The sequence below is a fragment of the Ictalurus punctatus genome, chromosome 23 (assembly GCF_001660625.3).
Source record: "Ictalurus punctatus breed USDA103 chromosome 23, Coco_2.0, whole genome shotgun sequence".
NCBI lineage: Eukaryota > Metazoa > Chordata > Actinopteri > Siluriformes > Ictaluridae > Ictalurus > Ictalurus punctatus.
Genome location: NC_030438.2, coordinates 19174133 through 19199975, shown reverse-complemented (window position 1 = coordinate 19199975; position 25843 = coordinate 19174133). Strand labels below are relative to the sequence as shown.

Sequence of the window (25843 nt, the reverse complement as noted above, 5' to 3'; positions counted from 1 at the left end):
TAGATTGATAGATTGATGGATGGATGGATGGATGGATAGGTAGGTAGATGGATGGATGGATAGATTGATAGATTGATTGATTGATGGATGGATGGATGGATGGATAGGTAGATGGATGGATGGATAGATTGATAGATTGATGGATGGATAGATTGATGGATGGATAGATCGATAGGTAGATGGATGGATGGATAGTTTGATAGATAGATAGATGGATGGATAGATCGATAGGTAGATGGATGGATTGATTGACAGGTCCAAGGACGGACAAGCGGTGACCGGGACGTGGGCCCCAGACGTCATTGAGGTGCGTAAGGATTGAAGACGAGCCCGTCTGGTCCGATTCCACCGGAGAGCTGAAGCACAAACCACTGAGAGCGCTCCTGCTGGCGCTGAGGAGTCAGAACCCACGACGCATGGCAGTGAGCTGCTCTGAGCAGTGTTCCGCTGGGAAACCTTTCACCCTGGAGTTCCTGTAGATGTTCCTCTGACACGCTCCACCTTCCTAAACACTGTTACAGCCCGACTACACCCCTTCATGGGAACAGATCCCCTAACATCAGTGTCCTCCTCCAGCAGCAGAAACTGTTCAGGAACCGTCTGAGGAACATAAAGAGTTCAAGGTCTCGACTCGGCCTCCGAGTTCCCCAGACCTCAGTCCGATCGCCGTCTGTTCGATGTTCTGGACAAACGAGTCCGATCCACGGAGGTCCGACCTCACAACTTACAGAATTTAAATAATCTGATTTCTGACTGAAAAAACAAACAAAAAGGGATTGATCTCTGGAGCTAAATACTTTTAAAATGACACAAATGAACATTTTCAAGAAAATGTAATAAAATGAACTATTCCAAAGATGCTAATAAATAAATAAATAAATAAATAAATTCAAAACAGTAATAAATTGTGGCTTCGACAAGACGACGGCTTGGGTCCAGTTCTAAAGGTGAAAACATCTCGGAGAATATTTCTGACATTTACAAAGATTGTTGAATGATATCACGTTTCTGGTTGTTTTTTTTTAAATTTCTTAAACGATTAATATCTTAAGATACACAATCGCACCGTTTCTTTAACTTTACTGATGATACACTTTCTTTTTCTTTTCTTTTTTTTTAAATCTATGAACACTGAAACACTAAATGTCTTGTTGCAATAATGAAAATGTCCTTGTCTTTATTTTGTCCTAAGGGTGCACAAACTTTTGCACTCAACGTCAAGCGTTTAAAAAGAAGAAACTGACCATGGAGCTTGAGACTGAAGCTGAAATAGGAGCGGGATTGTAGGAACAGTTTTAGCAGTTTTATGATTTTTTTTTTTTTTTTTTTTTTTTTTTTAAAAGAGCATAAATGTTTATAAATGTTATAAAATAATATAAAAATAGAGTTTTGTCAGATTTTTGTCAGGTTTTTGGTTCGCTCTTTACTTTTATTAAGAGACTTAACGAGCTCTTTAGTGAGCTGGAAAAGCACAAACATCATCAGCTGACTGCTTTTAATTAGCATTTAGTGAGTGTCCTCTGTGTGTGTGTGTGTGTGTGTGTGTGTGTGTGTGTGTGTGTGTGTGTGTGTGTTTTAGTGGAAGAAGATGCTTCATTGGGATTGGAGTTGAATATGATGCCCCGTTCAGCATGCGCCGGCACCAACAGCTTTATTCGAACTGTAATATTTATTTGTGTAATAATGAGAAACGCCGGCGCCGAAACGGACGCGCTCCCGATCCGTGAACCGTTTCCCTCCTCTTTCCGTCGACACGAGCGCCGCAGGCTGCGGTTAACGCGGCTGAAGAAGGGCTCACGATGCTGCGGTGAGTGACGGTCTGCTTTTGCCAAGCGGCCGGTTAGCATCAGTGCTGTCAGTTCTGTGTAGAAGACCAGCGGCGCTCTTTACGCTCTTCTTCAAGCCTGTTTGTCAGTTTATTGTCCGTTTCCGCCGGATTAGCATCGTGACACGGTTAGCGTTCTATATACAGAGTTTCAGTGGAGCCGATTAACCACACAGGAGGAGATTAACTTACGAAGGAAAATAAATGCAGAGGAAAAAAGTCAACGTACAAACTGTAGAACAGACATTCAACTTTTTACACCATCCACATCATTCTGTGTGTGTGTGTGTGTGTGTGTGTGTGTAACTGTGTGTATGTGTGTGTAACTGTGTATGTGTACGTGTGTGTGTGTAACTGTGTGTGTATGTGTAACTGTGTGTGTGTAACTGTGTGTATGTGTGTATGTGTGTGTGTAACTGTGTGTGTGTGTGTGTGTGTGTAACTGTGTGTGTGTGTGTGTGCGTGTAACTGTGTGCGTGTGTCTGTGTGCGTGTGTCTGTGTGCGTGTGTCTGTGTGCGTGTGTGTGTGTGTGTGTGTGTGTGTAACTGTGTGTGTGTGTGTGTGTAACTGTGTGTGTGTGTGTGTGTAACTGTGTGTGTGTGTGTGCGTGTAACTGTGTGCGTGTGTCTGTGTGCGTGTGTCTGTGTGCGTGTGTCTGTGTGCGTGTGTGTGTGTGTGTGTGTAACTGTGTGTGTAACTGTGTGTGTGTAACTGTGTGTGTGTGTAACTGTGTGTGTGTGTGTGTGTGTGTGTAACTGTGTGTGTGTGTGTGTGTGTGTAACTGTGTGTGTGTGTGTGTGCGTGTAACTGTGTGCGTGTGTCTGTGTGCGTGTGTCTGTGTGCGTGTGTCTGTGTGCGTGTGTGTGTGTGTGTGTGTAACTGTGTGTGTGTGTGTGTAACTGTGTGTGTGTAACTGTGTGTGTGTAACTGTGTGTGTGTGTAACTGTGTGTGTGTGTGTGTGTGTATGTGTGTGTATGTGTGTGTGTATGTGTGTGTGTATGTGTGTGTGTATGTGTGTGTGTATGTGTGTGTATGTGTGTATGTGTGTGTGTATGTGTGTGTGTATGTGTGTGTGTATGTGTGTGTGTATGTGTGTGTGTATGTGTGTGTGTATGTGTGTGTGTATGTGTGTGTATGTGTGTGTATGCGTGTGTAACTGTGTGTGTGTGTGTGTATGCGTGTGTATGCGTGTGTATGCGTGTGTATGCGTGTGTATGCGTGTGTGTGTGTAGCTGTGAATGCTGTAAATGGAATAAAATGGACGTGATTAGAAATGGGTCGGGGGAGGTGTGGTGCTGTTTAAGAATAAGGAAAGTCCAGTACATGCGATTTCAGTGCACTCATAACACGTTTCTATAGAATACAGAGATTATTCACGACTGCAAGACAAGGGGCATGTGAACATTCTGACGCAATCGACTTGGCACGACACTGCGTACTTATAAAACACACAACGACAACAAAAAAAAAAGACAGAGATGACATACAGGGGCGATTACGTTCCTGTCGCTGGCGTTAAAATAAATCCGACCTTCTCCCGCTAGCGTCAGCGACAGGCTCGGTTTGACTCGATTCAATTTCCTGATTTATTAAAAGTGGGAGGAGTTATAATGGAGATATGAAATGTTCTCGCCAACGTTGTCCTTCCCAAAAGTCCTGATGGACGCTCAGTTGGACCGAACACGGAACGAGGGACTCCTGGATCTTCTTCCGTCCCCTTGTCTCTCTTTCTCAGCGCAAATTTGTCCCTTTGACCCGAACCTCCGGCCGTCCCTTCGCAGATCCGTTTCACTCCAGGATGTCCAGGTAGACCGGAGGGTTCTTGACCAGGGCTACGAGGCGGTTGTAGACTTCCTTGATGACGAGACGTTGTTGCGGTTCTCTCTGCCAGCACCCCTGCATGAGCTGGTGGACCTCTTTAGGACACGTCCGCGGCCGCTCCAACTCCCGGCCCTGCGTGATGCACTCGATCGCCTGCACACGACGCAAACCTTCAGTCTACATTCAGGGTCTCCTCGACATTTAATGTTTGATTCAGTTTTTATTTATTTCCTTATCGCAGCGTAGCTTCTTAATCTTACACTTATTCCCACAATCCACCATTTTTCTAATCCAAATCCAACATGGCTTCCCATTCACGCTGTCCGCTCGCTACGTAGGACATAAAATAATAAACGCCCCACCTAGCACCCTTACGTATAATACAGAGAGACATTTCAGATCCAGCCACAGTAAATTCATGACACTCTCACTTGAGGTAATGTTTGCACTCAAACTCCTCTGTACGTTCACTACAGGTTAAAGTATTGGCGCCCTCGGATGCGTTTTTGGCCGTGCGTCCAGCCGTCGAGTGAACGTCTGCCCCGGTTTACTTTCACGTCGGCATATTCAGCCATTTAACATCGAGTGAAAGGGTTTCACAATTGTTTCGTCGTTTTACTATTCATGCTCGATGACCCCCAGAGTAACTCCTCCTACTTTCGGGGACGAGGTGCGGTTACGGATATAAGTCCCGGGTCCGTCGGTAAGACGCGTTACAATGGTTCCGACGCAGCGATAAAGAACGGTAGAATTTAGTCACTTTTTTCCAGTATAATTGTGCTTCAGTTTGTCTTTTTGGGGAAAGCCTTAAAGGTTCTAAGGTTCTCAGAGAGGGTTCTAAGTAAAACATCTTTATGACGTTCCCAAGGAGTAGAGTGCACACTTTCCAAAAGTCAAAGGAAAGCGTTACAGAAACGATTCGATGCAAAAATATATTAAAAAAAAATGTTTACATATTGGCAAAAATATGATGAATATAATCAGAAACCATCTAATATTTCTTAGTATAAGATTACAACAAAGAAAATATAAGATTATTAAACCTATTTCTGTCAATTTTTACCGATTTCAAGCTTGAAATAGTCTTGACCCGCCGGCAAATCTGAAGCGTTCATTTCTAGAAAGAAGCAAAACTATTAGCTACGAGAATGAGAAAGTTTTAAACTTGAAATTAGGAACATATTAGTAAGTCTTAATAAGAAATACATTTAATAATCGTATATTTGGTAACTGTGATCTTTTAACAGTAAACACTGTATAAATCGGACTATATTTAATACCTCGTCGCTCGCTAAGGTGTTTTTTTTTTTCTCTTCGAGCGTTGGCCATGTATGTTGAACAGTACATAAGTACACTACTAAACTTAAACGAAATTTATTTCCTATTAAAACATTACAATAAAAACAAATATAACGTGATTGATCCTATTTCTTTACACTTTTACTAATTTAGTTAGATTTTTTTTTTTTCTAGCAGCAGATCATTTTGCTTCTTTCTAAAAAATAAACAAATACTTAAAATGAGCAAAATTATCTGGCAACCAGGCTATGTCAAGCTTGAAATAGGTTTAATAGTCTTATATTTAGTTTATTGGGATCTTCATAACAGGGAATAGTAGATCCATCCGAGTCTAATATATTTTCGCTCGTTATTTTTTATTTTTCTCGCGGTGTCGGAAATAAAACTCGGCTTTTAATACGAGTTCGGGCAAACGCGGGTCTGCGCGTCGTGTCGTCTAAGGCGAGAGTTCCTCAGGCGTCATTCCTGCGTTGATCAGTGTCACGGTGGAAAGTTCCAGAGCTGGTGATTTTCGAGCGAACGTCCTTCCCACCCACCCCGTAGGCGTTGTGTCCTGAGTAATTGAATGGTGTAGTAGTCTTCCATCAGCAGTCCACTACATCATGCCCAAACGGCCTATCAATCACTCGGATGAATTAACAAAGATTCGCATTGACCCTTCTGAAATTCTGCATGGAAAGTCACGGGCGTTCTATCTACGACCCTTCCAATTACACTCCCTATAATTACCCCTGTCCGTTATGAGCCGGCGAGGATTAGGTTAACGAGGTTAGGCGACGTCGGCCCAGGGTGAAGATCTGGTCTAATCGGATAAAAATCGAGCAAACGGGAAAAGCGATCCACCCTGATCTTGAAAGAAGAGAGGCTTCTCTCCCGTAATGCTGCAGTTGCGGTCGCACGTACAGTCCACTTCTCGGTCTTTAATCTGAGAGGTCTGGACTGTTCATAATACCGATAAATCCATCGATTGTTCTGTTTCTGAGTCCATAAGAGCGCCGACTGATCACGTTCGAGGGCTTGTGTTTGTACCTCACATCCCTGTTGTTCTTTCCTGTTAAAAAAAAAACAACAAAAAACGCAGTTCCACGCGAAGCATTCCAGCCTAATACGCAACGTTTCCTCCACCACGAGTGTTCAAAGGCGTCCCTCGATTCCCCTCGACCACGGCGTGTTTACACACCCGTGCGTTCCCATCGTGACAATCTCCGCTTCGAAAACGTCAATAATCCACCTCGCGCTAGTTATTTAGCGATTATATTTTCGCGACTGCGTATCGTTTTTATTTTTCGTTCGTATCTCTACCTGGCACTTAGGAGGCGTAGGAAAGCGGCGCAAAGGTTAAAAGGTGTCATTACAATCACATTTCGGGTCGATTTGAGAAGAAATCAAGCCGGAGAGAAGGGTTAAAGACTGATGTACAGATAAAATATTGGCACCCTTATTAAAAAAGAAGCACATATGTGTCTATAGTAGTTTTGCGCTTAAAGATGAGTAAGCGTGTTGTTTTTTTAAACAAAAATTTTTTTATAAATCTTATGATTATTATTATTGGCACCCTGCAATTCATTTTTACTCACATCTCCCCTAGAAAGAATAACTAAAGAATGAATACATTATAATAATGCAATAATATACAGGAAAATATACAGGTTTTCCCCAGAGTTCTAGACCCTTCTGTATGTTTCCATGGTGTACCTCGCTGTTGGACAGCTGATACCACGGCTGTTTTCCGTAGGTGAAGATCTCCCACAGAACCACCCCAAAACTCCAGATGTCACTCTCTGTGGTGAACTTTCTGTACATGATACTCTCAGGAGGCATCCAACGAATAGGTAGCATGGTTCTTCCACCAACCTGAGACATGAGTAATGAGAGACCATGAATAATATATAAACAAAACACCTGAGGAACCTTTGAGGAACTCTGAAGTAGAGACAAGGCAAGCAATTTCATCTAATAAACAAACAGCAGAGATGAACGGGAACGGGAACGGGAACCGACCCTGTAGTAATCAGTGCTGTAGATGTCTCTGGACATGCCGAAGTCGCCGATCTTCACCACGAGACCTTCACCGACCAGGCAGTTTCTGGTTGCCAGGTCTCTGTGCACGAAGTGGAGTGAGGCCAGGTATACCATACCAGAGGCGATCTGGGCTGCTATCTGGAGCATCTGCAGCAGGGTCAGCTGACCCATCGGTGGCATCTTCACCTCGTCCAGGATCCGAGCATCCGGACCATGAGCCCTGCGTGAAGAAGATGAAGATCAGCATGTGCGATCCATTGGAGGTTCTTAATAGACGATCCACAGATAATATTAATGATATCCAATGTTCTTGGTATGTCTTAACTCCAAGGGTTGCACTGAATCAGTGATTTTTGGAATAACAGGAAGTGCTCTGACGCTTAGGGGGTCAGGTTTTGGGCGAATGATCAGAAGGCTGTGAGTTCAAATCCCAGCACCACCAACGTTGTGGTTGGGCAAGACTCTTAACGTTCCACTGCTCAGTTGTATCCTGTCTTAGTTGTACTGCCTATTTTATATTTCACGCATGCCGTTGTTCACACACTCACCTGCGTACTTTACGTATATTCGGGGGATCAAAAGGAACATCCACTTGATTTCACGTCAGAGACGAAACCTCCCTGTCCATCATGTTTTCGAGTTTAAAATGTTTCAGACTGACCTTTCAGTAGGTTTGAAGACTACATGCGAAGTTTTTTTTTTTTAAAAATTGAGACCCAGTGCTAGTTTGTTTGCTCAGTTGCAGATAGCGTGCCACACGGTGCTATACCGCCCCCCAGTATTTATACTGGTATTGCACCTTCCAGATGCATGGCGTTTATTTCTGCAGATCTGCTCAAGCGACATGGCAATTTACCACAGGACGTGGCTTTAGATACGAGCGTTGGCCGAATGACCTCCTGCTGGAATCAGCGTTGCTTCATGCCAGATACAGAACTGAACGGTAACCTCATTTAAAAGTAAGTATTCTTGCATTACGGTCTTAAATTTGGCGGATTGAAGCATACAAAACGTAACGGCACAGTAAAGCTACTCCTCGACGAGCAGATTCATCACAATCCTGACCGAGCGTGCGCCTTCTGATAGACTTTTCATATTTTAGAATCCATCACGATGGGGAACCTCCTACCGAACCCCATTCTGACTTTCCCTAACTCGTTAATGTTATAGAGTTGCTGAGCAGACTGAAAAAAGCCCCCCCACCCCACCCCACCCCCACCCCGCCCCTTTCCGCAGTATCTCCATCCATCCTACTATTATTCCCTATCCATGCTGTCACTTGCTGGCCTTTCCCTTGTTCTTCAGAGGTCCCCCAATGCCATTACTATTCGTTTATAAGGCAGGTGGCAGGAGAATAGCAGCTGTTGCACAGCCTGGAGACTCCATCCATGGACTGTCTACTCCAAATGAGATTTCCACCTCCTCAACAGCATGTGTCCCCCCCACTCCCAATCTGGCCTCAGGACCACCTGGCAGACTAGATCTTTGCGCACTGGACATTGAGTGCAATGAGACTCCTCTGTGCTGGACATATGGTCTCTTCATTTCCCACCAGCGTCCACCAGACTCACGCTTTTCATCATGTTTGAGAGATGAATGCAGCTCGGACGGAGCGTACAGTGCTCCTCTATGCGTAGCCGTGGCGCTTGGTGCCGACGTCTTTAGGGGGCCAGGAACTCTTTGAAATTGGGATGAACCAACTCGTACGGAAGCTTTCGAGACTGAGTGCTGAAATCTGGATGGGATGAACCCACTTGTACATGCAGATAAAGTTAAAGATTAGGTCTAAGATTGACGGTAACTTTTTTTTTTTTTTTTTTTTCGATTCTGTGAGCTGGGAAAATTGCACCATTACCGTGATTCCTTTGTGATTGTGACAGGTCCAAATATATTTTAATAGACCGTCCTAAAAAGTACTTTCGACATGTTCCTTGATGGAGGCTTTGTCTCCTTTAACTAACCACTTGCCGTACTTAAGATCTATTAGAGTACTCGCTAATGGTTTTATATTCTATACGGCTGGCAGCTATTCAGGGGTGTTTTTTTTTTACGCGGAAGGTCGGTGAAATTCGCCGAAGAACATCGCGCGCTGTCTGTCAAGATCAGCCGGAGGGAAAAGTAATAGGACCATCTTTCATGAACGCTTAAACCGTATGACCTTATGCATTAGAAGAAACCGCATCATTTTGTGAGGATTAAAGGGATATACGCTAGCTACGTTTAGATTATTAGCTTGGTCAGTTCGGTTTTCGTGGTGAAGTAGTGGGATCTGACGGCCGCAGGTCTTTTCGCGGTCACATTTTGACGCCGAGCCTCGCGCCACTGACCTGAGGAAGCGGTTTAGGTCGCCGTGCCGCATGTACTCGAACACCATGGCGAGAGGTTCTCCGTCAGTGCACACTCCGTAGAAGCGGACGATGTGCTCATGCTGGAGCACGGTCAGGAGCTCGGCCTCGCGCTGGAAGTCCTGCCGAGTCGACTCGTTAGCGTCCTTCAGCGTCTACACGAGAAAAACAGTCAGGAACCTGCCTTGCCGATATGGTCACGGATATCTGACCAACTATTCCTGGATTATCGGTTGAGAGCAAAAGTTTGCACACCCTTCCTAAACGAACGAATGAACGACAAGACATTAAAATGAGAGGGTTTCTACTCTCAGTGCAAGTCGCAACGGCAGTCCGAACGTGTATAATAAGAATTTCTTTCACTCTCTTCCCATGTCTTCGCGTCTTCTTCCATCTCCAAACGATCGTTTTCACTGTCCTTTGATATCTTTTTAAATCCACTTTTATAAAATGACCATTATTCGATACTGTTTGATCCCTTTCACTGTTAACCCGAGCGCTCGCAGGAATCTCCCATGATTTATCATGATTTATTGTGAAAGGGGATGCAAACTTTTGAGCTTGCGTATAAAGAGAACCGCTGACTGAGACTCTGCTGCTGTGATGTTTTAACATTATTTTGATAGCAAAACATTAAAGCACTCTCTCTCTCTCCGTTATATATATATATATATATATATATATATATATATATATATATATATATATATATATATACTCACAGAGAGAGAATGGGGGGTACAAACTTTTGCACTCAACTGTATAGTTCCTGTCATGTTCGTGTATGCTTGTGAAGTCTTGCATGAGTACGACTGTAGTACTACACCAGATAGCAAGTGTTTATTCCACATATAAAACATGATATGATATTTAGTTTGTACGCCCTCTTGGTAGAGAGAACTGAAGAATACATTTTATTTATAGCAGCGTATTCGTGTATATATATATAAATTTTTGACATTTCTTCATTCTGCAACACATCTGAGGAGTGGGGTGGGGCGGGGGGGTGGGTTGTATTAACGTTTGCTCTCGGTCGTATGACCCATGGATGCGTACTTGCGTCTCCTCGTACTGAGCGTCAGAGACGGTGTGTCGGTGCAAGATTTTTAATTTTTTTGGAAACGGCGTCTGCACTGAGTCGTCGTACCTTTATGGCCACCAGCATCTTGTCGGTGTCGGGACAGAGGTTAGCACACTCGGCTAAATAAACCTTCCCGAAAGCTCCTTCGCCCAGCTCCCACTTCAGCATGATGTCCTGCCTCTTAATGTGCTGCACACCTGCAACGATTCACTCCTCACGTCACGTTTCTCAGAAGCAAGAAAAGCAGAAACGCGCTAGAGGAAACGCATCCACTTACACATGTCCTTGTCTTTGATGATGCCGCAGAAGTACTGCGGGTTCTCCACAAAGCTGGAGAGCCCGGGGTCCAGCATGCCTTCGTCCGAGGAAGGAGGACTCGTGCCGAAGTTCATGAAGCGAAGCGAGACGGCCAAGTCGTCTTCCTTCCCTAGAACAGACGAGCCTGTTAACACAAACACGGGATCAGGAAAAGAAGAGAAAAGAAAGCGTTTTAGACCCCGGGATGGTGTGTTCCCGATTGATCTCTACATGCCGTCGCCGTGTGTTACGTTCTGGCTCGTCGATTCGTTTTCTCGCACAGCAAGCCCTGATCGTTTCTGTCGTAACGTCCTGAACGTAAACACGTGCGGTCGTTCATATCGATACGGTGGAGTGTTCTGCGTGGAGACACTTTATGTCATGTTTATGGAAGGAGTCTCCAGTTTAAGCGCATTGTATGAGTCAGAAGTAAAGCTGTGATGGCTTTTACAACATCCCGCATGGACTATAAACGGGTTAACGGTACAACACGCCTTCATTTAATCGACCCAGGGCCGTAGTTGTTGGCAAGTTGCTGTGGTGTACGAGGAACAAAACGCATCGGGGTGCCCTGTTATGAGAAAATAATCGACTCGAACGTGCTCGCAGTAAGCCTGCGTCGTCACACCGCGCTGCTGTTGATTATTTTCCTCTAACAGTACAACACAGAGGTAGTGTGACGTATGTGTGTGCCATTTATTCACTAATAACGATGGGATTTTTTTACACTGGACCCCCAGACTTACGATGGATGCCGAACTTGGAGTGTTGCCCGCACTTATTGATCACCAACACCATTATGATCAGGAACTTGCAAGCGAATACAGCGAGACCCACAGCGACAGACACCTGCAAAGGCACAAACACAACGCGGCGATGAGTTCTACCACGACGGACGCGTTCAACCGTCCGCCAGAACCCGTATCCGTCACGTTCTTACCCCGAACAGCCGGTTTTCCAGGTTCTCCGTCACGCCATCGCTCGACTGGTTGGTAGGCGCTGCTGAAAGAGACGTTACCGAGTGCGAATGGGGATCTATTATCTAACACAAAGGAGTCAAACGTAATGGAGTAGAATTAGGAAAGTGGATTTTAGAGGACTTACTTGGGTCACTGGTTAGCACTGGCATGTGTCAGAGAGAGAGAGAGAGAGAGAGAGAGAGAGAGAGAGAGAGAGATGATTATCCTTTGAGTTTTAAATATATATATAAAATTATGCTCTAATCCGAAAGGGTTAAAATGCCATTTTCACATTCTCAGGTACCGTTCTCAAGGGTAAGTGCTTTAACTGATTAGGTCTGCTTTGATTACTGTAATTTCAGTTCATTAAGAAAACAAAAGGCTTACTTTTTCCCTTCAAAACAGACCCGCGAATGCACACGAACATAAAAAAAAGAGCCGATTGTCTAATAAAGGTATGAAATGCCGAAGCTTGAACATTTGCAAGTAGTAAAGACGGTTAAAAGAAAGATAATAAACTGAGTGCGCCGTTTGTAAAAAAAATATTCGAAATAATCTCACTTTCCACGTTGCACGAAACACAACGTTACCATAGCGACGACCATGGTTTTGTTACAATTACGTGATTTTATCGATCTTTTTCCGTTACTAATATTAGCTACGTTTGCTATCTGGATGATATAGCGCATAGGCTTCGGGGCTAACGGTCAATGATTAGCCACGTCATCATCATCATCATCATCATCATCATCCGCTATTATAATTTGCATACGATTGCCTTTATTTAATGAGATCACTACCTGGGTGCATAGCCCCGCCCATCAATTATGACTTTACTAAATTCTCTTTGCTTAAATGTAAAAATGGGGAATTTAAGAAAACGATTCAGATTTATAGATGAGCTTATATAGATTATAAGAAGAGTGAACGATCGTGCGTTTGAGTATTTTCATGGACAAACGTTGACTTTAGCGCGTTTAGCACATTTCTCTCCTATAACAAGCTCCTCATGTTCTCACCAGGGATTATGCCTTCAGGGTCGAAGGGGTCAAACGGGTTTTCCATGAACTTGCCGCTGACCGTGGCCTGGGCTCGGCCCAGCGTGTTCTCCACGAAGAGTGTGTAGTTGCCGTTGTTGAGGTGAGTGGGCTTGTTGAGGAAGAGGCAGCCGTGTTGGACGGAACCGTCGTCCGAGTCCGGGATGAGCTGCGTGTAGGTGTACAGGGTCTCCATCAGTGGCATGTTGTTGTACAGCCACCTGATGCTCGGTGCTGGATTGCCGTCCACGGCGAAGGGGATGCACCAGTGATGCTGCGGCTCCGGCGGGTTCAAGAACAGGATCCTCCCCGGGACTGGAGGAGAGACGGAGGCGCAACGTTCGGGAAAAAAACCCATTAAAAAAACAAAACAAAATAATAACTCATTTGCTTAATGAATAACGAATGAATAATTGTCGTATAAGCTTCAAAATACATCAATCCTGTCTTTTATTAATAGTGCGGGATTAAAACACCAACTAAAAGCAATAGTTTACTCATTAAACCTCACTAAAGCTTACGTAATGATCCATATATTGCATTTTAAATGTTGTACCAACAATCAAGTATGTTTACTGTTCACAGCGAAGTCATTAATACGATTAATAGTTGACTGATTAATACGTAACGATTGACTAATGATCGATTAAATAATAATCACGGCGTAAGCTCGATAAACCGATTAATAAACACTTTTATACAGTGAGTAACTATTATATGAGGTTCAAAAGTCGTTCGATATGTTTTTATTAATAATAAAGTGTACAGGTAAGAAACTAGGTTAATAAACCGATTTTAATATGTATCTTACTAGCTCATGTTTAATTAATGATCGAATAACGAATCGTCATCGTCTGATGTTTCAAATACATCGTGTACCTCGCATTACTAGTGAGGTATAAACGGTTAAAACCTTCATAATGAAGCATTCATTTCAATCATTACTTCATAATAAAACAGGCAAAGCTTCAATGTCTAGAACGCAGTGGAGTCGAGATATTTGCATATCTGTTAAATATTCATTTAAAAGTTTCATTCATGTGCTGATGCTAATTATAGGGCGGTGCTGTTGTATTCTGGATTCTGATTGGTCAGATTGGTGTGAACAAGAGGATCCAAATTCCTACTAATATATTAAGAAAGATTTAGAAGCCGTTTTAATTAGTCAACTAAATATTTCCTGCTTTTTTTTCATTTATTGTAAGCTAAACGTCGACATTACTGACAGCTTGTGCTTCAAAATGGATGATTTAGAACCCTCGTAGTACTATCACAGACTTATCCATGTAGATTTATTCAATATAACCACATCTCCGGCTAATTCTGTGATACGCAAACGTAACAAGGCTAATTCGGGAATGCTAGCATGGTAACGCTTTCTCAGAAGCTGTGTCATAATTTCCCCATCAATCAATAGACTCCGTCTACACTCTAAACCTGTTGACCTGTCATGAATAATGAATCTCAGCCTGTTTTAGGGAAACTAACCGCAAGGAGCACCTGGACGCCGAGCGGATGTAAGATGCCGGAAATCTTTCTCGTATCGGCGAGGAACATGCTGACGCTCGCGGCCCGTTCCTCTGCTCTTAACCTGTGACCCTGTCTCCTAAAAAAGTGCTTTGCAAGGAAGAAACACAGCCAGCTGTGTCGTATGGCAAAAGGATTCGCAGCGTTCGCGAACACGCGTGAGCACTGAAGCTAAAGGAGTTATAATACAATATCCCTCATCAGTCCCGGGAAAAGATGAGAGGTGGAACTAACGGCGCTGAAAGGAGTTGTACAATTCTACCGAGTCGAATCCGGTCCGGCTGTTAGGCAGTAATTAAGCCCAGGCTGTTAACGAGACACAGCCCATTAGGCTAGCATGATTAGCAGCTAACGTGCTTAGTGCCTGCCAATCAATCCTCACAATTATGTTTCTGGACTGTGAGGGGGCTGGGTGAGAGAGGTCCATTAGCACAGGACAAATAAGATCAGACGACAGTTATCGTCCCATTTCCCTGCCAGTCATTATCACTCCCATGACGGTCATACATTTGTCCTTCTTTCCAAACAGGAGGTGATAACGATCCGTTTCACTGTAAACATTATTAAGTTATCATTAACGCTTAACTCTGTTCGTTGCGGCGATAAGGATGCATGTCATACATCCTGTTTGTATCTACATATTCACAAGCTGCGATTAAATCCTAAAACGCTTTCCGTTTCACACGCTTGTGTTCAGCAGAGGCTCATGATTATAGATTACGGTGTAGCAGGACGACGTTAATAATAGGCATAACCTGAAACAAAATGAAGTCCGCAGGCTATTACGCTTAACTATCCAGAGAACATACAGTCATGCAGAGTGCAAAATGTCCGGCCTGACTACATCTCCACACAGAAAGCCTTTATGTGGGAAACAAGGTCACTGTGGTGCGCACTCATTTCTATTATACAGACATCACCCACTCGCTAAATCCCCCTTTCCCTTCCCGTATTTTGAATATATCTTGGTTGTGTACATCATGGACACGCTACTTGTTCTTACGCTTTACCTTTGTTTGTTTGTTTCATTCCATTTATTTGCTATAGAATAAGACCCCGGCGGTATTTTTGTAAACTGGCGCAATTTGTTCGGGGGGAAATTACACATCTGGCAACCCTGTCATTAACGTTCCTGTCTGCTGCTCCTCCGCTGAACGTCGGGGCAGCGTGATTCCAGCCCCGTTGGGCCTCTGTTTATTAGCGCTTGTTGCCGTACCCATTTTTGACCACTAGGTGTGACAATACCTGATTGCGAAACATCTAGAAGGGTGTCTATTGTAATGTAGCTGGTAAATAAACCGGATTCAGATTCGGTTTTGGTTGTCCAAGCAGTGCAGAGTTCAGAGACTTAATAGAACTTACACTCGATGTTGAGCTGTACCATCGCCTCTCCTGGGCCCGCTTCGTTCTCCGCCTCACAGGTGAGATTGTGCAGGTTGTCCGCATTCGACACATTTAACAGGTGAAGCACCAGCTCCAAAGTGGAGCCCCAGATCCCACGCTACACACACACACACACACTTATAATGGCAGTTAAGAGACTGAGTAATAGCATGAACTTACACTGATTATGGAGTCAAATTTCTTGCGTACTCTTCCCATGTGACATTTTGCGATTGATTATGGAAACGTTCGTATGGAGATGACTTCACGTGCAGAGCTTGCCGTTTTACCCCCCCATGAGACGCCATATTGGATTACATCCCTCGAAACAACACAATAGAACACAATTGAACGATTTTTTGGAAGGAGTCTCCAGTGTCGGAGCTTTGTAACACTCGGAGGTAAATCTGTAACTTTTATAGCTGCTGTAACGTAAGTGAGAACTGGAACTCTAACTTGTTTCGTGAACGTTCCACGACGTGCGATTCTTTCTATCCAACAGCAATCCAAACAGGAAATGGTTGTCTTTTTTTTTATTGATTGAAAAAATGTCAAATGCCATCGACGACTGTAAACCTTCCTAGAAACATTGCACTGTACCTGCAGAATAAAACTGGAATTAAGGCCCTCCGTCCTCCATCTGATACTCGGCACTGGAACGCCGCTGACCTGGCACTCGAACGTCAGATCTCCACCCTCCTTAATGGTGAGTACTGGAGCATTGATGGACACCTCAGGGACACCTGAACAACAGGAGACTGGTGTTGGAGACGTCGTAAATCAAGACGTAAATCCAGGTTTTCCTCCTAACACGTGCACTTACTGCAGTTCTCCATCACGAATCTGTTGAGCCGGACGCTGCTGCCGTTGTACCAGCAGCTCTGTTGGCTGTCGATGTCGACCCGCTTCATCTTCTGCCACTCCTGAAGCCAGTACAGGCCACACGAGCAAGTAAGAGGGTTATGCCTCAGAACCCTGAGAACGTAAAGAATGGTTTATTCTTGCTTTGATACATGTTGGATAACACGATGGACGTGTGTTATTCGTCACACTTTCAGGAACCTGCCATCAGAAAGGTTCCAAGAGGATTCTCTATTTATTGATCGATGGAGAAAATATACAAATATACACGGTTAGAAAGAGAGTTCCTTTCGGGTTCTTTGGCTAATCAAGTGTTCGTAAATGCTTCAGAACAAAAGACATTACAAAGACAGTACAGACCACACCTTCACCTCGAGGAGTCTAAAGAAACACAACACAAACGGAGCTCTGTAGTATCCTACAACGTTCTCCTTCCCAAAATCTCCTCAGGTTTGCTAGACTCTTAAATACCCAAAGAACCACTGAAGGACTCTTGATGAAGTTTAAGATTGCACTCACAGGTTCTGCAGAGGAAGCGAGTGGAAGACCTTCCAGCCGATGTGCATGAGCGAGTTTGAGGCCAGGTTCCTGTGCGATCCGAGAAAAAGCGTGAGAAAACACCACAGAAAACATTTGAGCCATCAAAGCGTTAAGCGTGAGCGATCCTCTGCTAACGTCAACGCTGACCGCAAAAGTCATGCATCGTACATCCTTCTCCCCATCACGACGGCATTTGCAAATTTGTAAATACACCACGTGTCTCGAATCACCTTGCTTTCGACAGAGTTACTGCGACTTGCCGTTCGAGCTCCGCCCCTCGAGCTGTCGGGTTACACCCACACTTCGATCGAGTTGTGAGTATAGCCGGGCGACAAACGGATTTTATTTGATCACGGTGAACTTACAAATGGACTGACGGTGTTGTGATTACTATGATCCATCGGATGTCGTGAGAATCCAGGGTATGACGTCAGACAGAGGTACGCCGCAGTTCTAATTAAATATAGAGGTGAGTAATCGAGGTGAGTGATTTCTCAGTAGCGTGGTCGTGCATCCTGATTAAGCAGTGTGACTTGGCGGATACCAAGCAGGCCAAACAGGCTACGAAAACAAGAACGTACGTATAATTTTTTGAGTAACTACTTCCCATGTTAACTTCTACACCGACGCTTAGCTTTATTACACCACGAGAATCGTAGGATGTAAAGGGTCCCTGCGGAAATTTCTGCTTGGAGTGCTTATTGGGCGGATATGAAAAACTACACACTGTAACCATAGTAACACTCTTCCCACCGCCCAGTCCTAGCTCGTGTCAACTAACTAACTAACTAACTAACTAACTCTAGCTGGCTGTCTAGATTAGAGTTATTATTATCAGCAATGGAGATGAAGTAAAGATCGGTGTTCGGAGGTTGTTTGCCTTCACTGTAACGTAGAAAATGAAGAGAATCAGTCTGCTACCTCTCTATGGGGTGGGGGCGGGGTCATACTCCCACTCCCCTGTCAATCGCAATGATCCTAGCCAATCATGGACCTTTGTGAGCTCGTGCATGGAGAAGCGGGCGGATACTGTTGGCTTCATGTGTCTCAGAGGAAGTTGGCTAGTGGGTTGGAATTAGCCACGACCAAATTATGAAAATGGCAGGAAGATTTTTTAAAAAATGAAATAAAAAAAAAAGTCAAGACATGTTGTTATATTAGTTCAATATTCGCTCACTAGCAAGACTCCATTTTAACCAGCACTTTGTCCTCCATGTTTGATTTTCTCACTTCCCCTCCATATAGTAACTCTTTGCTAGCGTGCTTCATAAACGTTTTTTCTTTTTGAACATTTTTCAACTTTGAAAGCTCCACTGTAATGATTTATAGATGATATAACTCTTCCTGTGAAAACAAGCGTGAGCGCTGCCTTATATTTACCCTTGCTGCCAGTTATGAGTTGAAAATCCCTTTTGCTTCACAGTCTGTGTCTACGAGGAGGCCAGAGGCTTGTCAGATGAAAACAAAGGCCAAAATGACAGCAAGTGACGGCTTTCGGGATGCGGGACACTTGAGGGATACAGATTCTCTGTGGCGGGACTAATGGGGGCCAGCAGGGGTTCAAATATTTGTTTTCCCCGTCGCCAAAAGTTCACGTCAGATGGGTGAGCCATCAGGGCCTATCTATTACCGGCTCGATTCCTCTGCATTGCCATGGGGAGGGCACGAGGGGGGCGGGGATAGCAGCTGCCACTTAGTATTGTTAGGAAGCACACTTGTCGACGGTTTGAGATGCGATTATTAACGTGGCGAGAATTCCGAGAGATCGGACGAATAAAACAGAACACGTACTGTATTCCTGCTCTGTTAGTATGTTATATATTGTATTATCCATCTCTTTAGCCTTGAGCATTCCAAATCTCTCTCTCTCTCGCTCTCTCTCTCTCTCTCTCGCTCTCTGCCTCGCCTCTGATCTTAGAGACACATCTGCTCCCACTACACATCGCTCTGTGAAATATTGATTGAGTCATAATGGACCCTTAGTGGAGTGTATTTATTATGCATCAGCTGTCAATAAGACGCCAAAGTGAGCGAGTAAAAGGTGACTGCTGGATGTCGGATCCGATTTCGTCCCCCTCCTCCTCATCTCCATGCTCGCCACCGGCTCCCCAAATCCCACGCCAGCGCCTCCTCCTTGACCGCTATCGCCCCCGTCAACAACACCAAGCATGTCGCACAGGCAACGAGGCAAAGACTACAAGATGGTGGCGATAAGGGTCACAGCCGACACGAAGCCGCCTCCGATTACACGTGTTTCCCCAACAGCGTGACCTCTGAACTCGAAAACAACCAGCTCTTATTCTTCAGACCGGTCTTTCTCCGGTTCTGCCCGGTCCTTTGAATTCATTTCACGTAATAACAGGGCTCGTGTCGTCTTCTCAAATCCGAGCGCAGGAATTCAGTTCTGCAAACGCAGGGTTAGACGACAACCCGACGACTGCTGAATTCTGCGTTCTGATTGGTCAAAACGTGCCGCGTTATGAGTTTCGGTTTATATCCACGCGTTCGTTCCGATACCTTAGCGTTTCCGTAGTAACGGCTCATACGTACACAGGGGCTCGTACGGCGGACGCTCCTTGTAAACGGATTTTTAAAAACGTGCGTAATCTATATGTTTATCCGTAAGGAGATGTTTTTTTTTGTTAAGGAAGGAGTCTCCGGTGTCGGAGCTTTCGGACAGTCAGGTGCAGGTAAAGACGACAAATTGGGTCGAAATGGCGTTTTCCGGACGTTCCACAGCATTAAATGTAACTGTAAATGGCTAAAAAGTACGACGTGTTGTTGTTTAATGAAGAGGAAATTGTAACTGTTGGAAAATTGCTGCGGTATAAGAGAAATAAAACGCTTCAGGATTTGCTATTATTATTATTATTATTATTATTATTATTATTATTATGATTATTTTTAAAGGTGTTATAATTTACAAGGATCATTTTCAACAAATCCCCCATGAACACACCTTGGTTTAATCCTTCTTGGTGTGAATTTGATTACAAATCCCTTCTCATTCGGTCATCGGTCCTCAGTGACGCATCTCGAGTCCTAGCTCCTGCGATCGGACGGCGTATTCCGCGCCGTCGTTTAAGCGCCGAGCGGTTCTGATAACGCTTCTGTGGTTTTGTCACCTGATCCGAAGACGACAATCAGCAGTTCTGTCAAAAAGCAGCGACCAGCGATGGCTGACACTTACAAACGAGGAGATGGCGGGAGAAATATATAAATATATATATATATATACTCACACATATTGCAGCTTTAAGTTGGATTGGAAGGCTTTATTGGAGATGAGGAACAAGCCGCAGTCTGTAACTGTGCTGGAAGGAAAACCACACACACACACACACACACACACAGGGTGAAGGGTGGTCCGACAGCCAGTCGATGATCATATCTTTAGACAAAGTCGTACATCACGCCTGATTAGTTCTAATCTCATAAGTCAGGCTAATCGTTTCATGACCCGATGGGCCAAACAACCAGAAAACATTCTTAGCTACATGTTGAGTCTTTATTTATTTATTTGAATCTGAAAATAATACACTAAAACATACATAATGACCCTGCTGACACCGCCGTCCGACGTTACGGTGAATCAACACGTATGTTTTCCAGCTAACGTGCAGAGATTTTTACACGATCCGTTAAATACTCACAGGTTCTTCAGCTCTCGATAGTTAACGAAGTCCACGTCTGTGATCTTCTCCAGGTTCGGCTGGTTCTCGATGTAGCTGCACGTGTCGAGACGTGATGAAAAGACGTTACGGACAGATCGTCTATTTATTTTTACTTTCTCATACTGTATCACGCGTTATACCGCAGCGCTGCTGAATTCTGGATTCTGATTGGTCAGGAGGTATTTTCTGTAACAGCAGGTCTATAGTTACCACTCAATCACAGGGACTTGTACAGGTCATGCTCGTATATTTACATACCCCTAGCAGAATCTGATGAATGTTAATAATTGAAATTTTTTTTTTTTTTTAAAAATACAAGGAATCGTTAAAATTGTGTTTCGTATTTTAAATCGAGTCCCGCCCAGAATACGCTATTTCACATAACAGACGTTTAGGTTATAGTCCACAAGACACGATAATAACTGGATTTACACAAACGGACCGGTTCAAAAGTTTACACACGCTCGATTCTTACTACCCTGTGTCGTTACCTGGATTATTACAAAAGGTGCAAACGTCCACTGATGCTCGAGAAGGCGACACGATACATTACGAGCCAGGGGGGTGTAAACTTTTGAACAGGATGATCGGTGTAAATTGTTGTTATTTTGTCATGTGGGAAACATGTAAATATCTCATGTAGCTTCTGAAGGGCGGGGCTAAATGGAAAAAAAAAAAGATCTTTAAATAAAATAATAATTTACACCGATCATCCTGTTCAAAAGTTTACACCCCCACGGCTCTTAATGTATTATGTTGCCTTCTCGAGCATCAGTGGACGTTCGCACCTTTTGTAACAGTCGTGTACGAGTCCCTCGGTCGTCCTCGGTGTGAAAAGATGGATCTGAACATCATATAAACGCTGATGGAAAGGGGCTCGGATATGCAGAAGATGCCGGAAAAGTAAAGAATGTGCAGGACCTGGAGGATTTCTCTGAAGAACAGTGGGGAGTTTAACTGCTCAGGACAAAACAAGGGACTCGTGAACACAAAAACTATCACAAGACATAAACACATCGTGTCGTTGATCGTCCAGGTAACGAGAGAGGGAGAGAAAATATAAAGAGAGGGCCGGGGAAGGAACGACTGTTTACAGCTGCTATAACGTAAGTGAGAACTGGAACTGACTCGTGAATTGTTCGTAACTATAAATAAACGAGACGTACGACATGCAAAAAAAAAAACGTAATCTTCATCAGATCGCTGTGTGATGTGCGGTTATAGGAAAATAACCGAGTTCGGGGTGTCAACAGTAACGTAAACAGTAAACACACCACGCCGTCAAGGATTATTTTCCTTTAACGGTACGACATGTCGTATCTAATCAGAGATCGGCTTCAGGTCCGAATCGTGACGTTACACTACAGTTTGGTTAAAATCACGTCTCAGAGACTCTTACAACTATTCATAGGTTACTAATGATTTCATTTATTTATTTATTTATTTATTTATTTATTTTTGCTTAACTGTATATCTGAGAACATTTTTTTAAAAAATTTTTTAAATCGAAGTATTAGCTCTGCTTCTTTTTGTTATCTTTCCCTGCTATATAAAGATTAGAGGATCGTGTGTCACTCAATACGTTTTAGAGTACACTCTAAACTGATAGTCAAACCGGACCAGAGTATGTACAACCACAAAACTAATTATAAATAAATAAATAAATCTAGTCTACAGCAGTGGAAATGGCAGGAAAACAGCGAAGGTATCGAATGCTGCCCCAGTGCACGCTCGGGTTACCTATCGTATTCTCAATTAAGGGAATCTTCATCTTTTATGCAGTATTTCCAGACGCCTGTTTGCGACTCGGAATCGAAACGATTGGCATAGATACGACTCGATGGATGAAGAAACGAAGAAGAAGAAGACTTATTATAACCGGGACAACACGTAAACACGGTAATACGGATCGTCCCGAACGGGTTTCGCTCTCGGTCCTCCACTGTGCGACGCAGTCCAGAGCACCAGCACATATTTATTTTGTGTCTGATTGAGCCATCGGGCTCGTAACGTGATTACAGGGGAGGTGGGACGAGGATCTTGAACCACCCTCGCTTATTTGATTGAGTCAAGTGGGTAATATTTCATCTATTGTTCTCGGCATTTGTCGGCGATTCGCAGAATTGAATTTATAACATGATGCATGATGAATTTCTGCTGCTGCTTTGGAGGTAATGGCTCCTCGTTTGATGGTAGTGAGGTAATGCTTCTCTTCCCGGCAAAAGTTATGTCCCTGCGTCTTACTAATATAGAAAATGGCTTTTGTTTCACGAGTACAAGCGTTCCGTGTAAACACATCGTGAAAGAGCTCGAGGAAACACTGTATGGTCATACTGATAGGATAGGGTTCACGGAAACCTGGGTAGCTACCTGTTTTTCTAATAATAATAATAATAATAATAATAATAATAATAATAAATCATGAAGAGAGCGTTTGGAGAACCAGAAATGACTGGCTCGATGATGTAGCGCAAAGTTGCACAGACTCCTTTATACCTTCTTGTATATTATTGCATGAGTCTGAAGACCTTGCCAAAGTTCTCTTATCAGTGTTTAAAGACGCAGCATTTTTATTTGAGATAACGGGTCCAGAATGTCAGCAACGCCGAGGCTCTTAATGACCAGGACAGGAAATGCACTGAATTTACATTCCTTAAAAAAGTATTCCAGTAAACCCCTCTCCGGCCCCCCACACGAATGGAAGCTCCTATTAAGGAAGCAACATCTCTGAGATGTTTACCCAAATCTAAGTGCAATGACACCACAGGATGAACCACAGGTCCAAATCATGCAGGAAATGTCAAATCCCAAGCGGTTATGACACAACATTTGGAAGACGGTTCGACAAGAGTGCAGTGTACTGAAGAGTAAAGTCCCGAATAAAGTTAAGGTTAGCGGTATGTTTCAGACTGGTTCTGTTTTCTTCCCGTTTCTAACGAGTCTGAACTCTACGTAATGGACTTTCTTAAACGGAAACTCTTTGACTGATGAGCAGATCCGTAAAACCTTTCTAGAAGGTCTGGGATATCTCGTAATGGAAATGCATGCGGGTCGAGTACCTCGATCGAACACCGTGCGATACTTTGTCAAAAGCGAAGGAAACACATCAACAGCGTGCAACAAACATACTGAGAACCCTAGACCGGACAATCAAACTTTTTTCTCCCAAACCCAACTCACATTTCTGTGACGTTCTCACTGTCCTGCTGTGCCAGCACCGGGATGTTGTTGATGCCGTCCTCTTCCAAGCACTGGAGCATGGCGAAGGAACAGCGGCAGGCCCCGGGGCAGCCGACCCAAGCTCCTGCTGCCAGGCTGAGCATCAGGGACAGAGCCAAGGCCACCTGGCGCACGGCCCTGCCAGCCATGGTGAGTGTGACCTGCCCTCGGTTCTCTTCACCAGCGAGCTGGACGACGGGATCTCTTGGCTTGTGAGGTAGTTATTGAGCCACTGGAGCAGCAGTGAGGCAAGGGCCTGTGGGAACAGTGGGAACAGTGCTGCTGCTTCCTCTCCTTTTCCTCGCCTCTCCTCTTCTCTCCTCACTGCTTCAGAGTCAGAGATGGAGAGAGGGATGTCAGGGGAGGGGCAAGGCAGTCCATTAGCTGGCGGGGTGTGAAAGGGGAGAGGCGAGAGAAGAGGTGGCGGTGGGGGTCGAGTGGAGAACAGATAGACAGAGTGCCGTGGTCATCAGACACCTCCAGGACATGAGCGGAAGCTGGCCAGAAGACCGAACGGTGCTGCAGGTGGACGGGATCGAGAGCAAGGCCAACACCTGTTGGAGGGAGGAAGTGAAGGATCAGAGAACAGACGAGTTAATGGTCGGATTTATCGCTAGGAGATGTCCAAACATCCGAGGCCGAAACATCAAACGATGAAGATGCTCCAAAATGAATTGCTGAGAGATGAAAAGCCTCATCAGGTTTATGAAATATCTCCAGTTTACACACAAATCCCCACATCGATGAAGACGTAACCGGACCTTGTTTTGGTGCTGGGTTGTTTTTTTTGTTTTTTTTTGTCCAATAAAAAACAACTGCACACTCAAACCTAACATACACGGGCTTTTGTCCTTGAGACACAGACTTTTTTTTTCTCCCAGAATCTCTTCTAGGAATAAACGTCGAGCCCAACCCCCGTCTGTCCCCCTGGCCATACACACGAGAGTAAGGTCATAGTGCGCCGACCACAATTACCGAAGCTGAATTGCCCTTTTTCTGTGTCGGGTTCGGGACACGGCGCTGGTCCTTCCTCACGTTCTGTCCCAACGACAGACGCACGAAGTACAAAACCATCTACTGTGGCGTTCAGGGCTGTTATCCTAAAACACCGTCTTTAAGAGTCTGAAAAGATCTTTTCAGCACCTTCAAAGCAGGAGCTCAGGAAAAAAAAAGCTTTTAAGCCCATTTCACACATCTGGCTCCTTGCAGAATTATTATTATTGCCAAGTTGTTTACCTCTTTATACCCAGCTTCAGTCAGCCATTGATTTATTTCTTCTTCTTCTTTTTTTTTTCCCTCACAGACCTTCCCTGGCTGGTTCAGAAATAACTTAAATGGCAAGAGGCATCCTTCAAAAAAGAAATAAATAAAATTGAATTCATTATTTTTTAACGAAACCCTTGCTGTTCTTTATGATCTGTACGGACTGGCAATTCTTCACATGATGGAGATTTTTATGGTCTTCAAGCATTTCACCTCATCATGTGATGAGCCGTGTCAGCGTGCGACCGGTTTCGAATGAACTTAAATCCCACACATTATTCGTCCATTCTCGAACGTCTTCTCTTTAGATTTGACCTGTTGTAATAATCCCCTCTGCTTGTTTACCATTGGCTGTCACCATTGAGCGTCCCATCTGTACCATTTCCAAACGGAAAACATGTCACGTTTCTGAAGAAAAGCGTCTCCGAACTTCCATTTTACGTCGTCTTTAATATAACGTATTTAATAAATAAAAGTATACGAATTATCCATCCATCCATCTTCTATACCGCTTTATCCTTTTCAGGGTCAGGGGGAACATGGAGTCTATCCCAGGGGGCATGGGGCACGAGGCGGGGTACACCCCGGACAGGGTGTCAATCCATCGCAGGGCACGATCATATACACACTCACACACCCGTTCATACACTACGGACACTTTAGACACGCCGATCAGCCTACCGTGCAT

General features: G+C 44.2%; 1 protein-coding gene across 3 annotated transcripts; it reads right to left on the bottom strand.

The window, feature by feature from the left end:
• Positions 1-1894: 1894 nt before the first annotated feature.
• On the bottom strand, positions 1895-24897 carry ntrk1 (neurotrophic tyrosine kinase, receptor, type 1). 3 transcript variants are annotated; one of them, XM_017453618.3, is made up of 17 exons: positions 23854-24897; positions 20653-20727; positions 20242-20313; positions 16979-17047; positions 16422-16573; positions 16199-16341; positions 15578-15716; positions 12671-13003; positions 11797-11814; positions 11633-11694; positions 11439-11541; positions 10673-10822; positions 10462-10592; positions 9297-9469; positions 6949-7189; positions 6643-6801; positions 1895-3801 (listed from the first exon to the last, which is right to left on the bottom strand). In XM_017453618.3, the coding sequence occupies exons 1-17, from the start codon at positions 24039-24041 to the stop codon at positions 3616-3618; spliced, it is 2394 nt and encodes a 797-aa protein (XP_017309107.1). In that variant the 5' UTR covers positions 24042-24897; the 3' UTR covers positions 1895-3615. The 3 variants fall into 3 exon arrangements, with proteins under 3 accessions (XP_017309107.1, XP_017309106.1, XP_017309105.1); XM_017453617.3 differs by having other exon boundaries at positions 10673-10837; positions 11633-11691; XM_017453616.3 differs by having other exon boundaries at positions 10673-10837; positions 23854-24894.
• Positions 24898-25843: the final 946 nt, after the last annotated feature.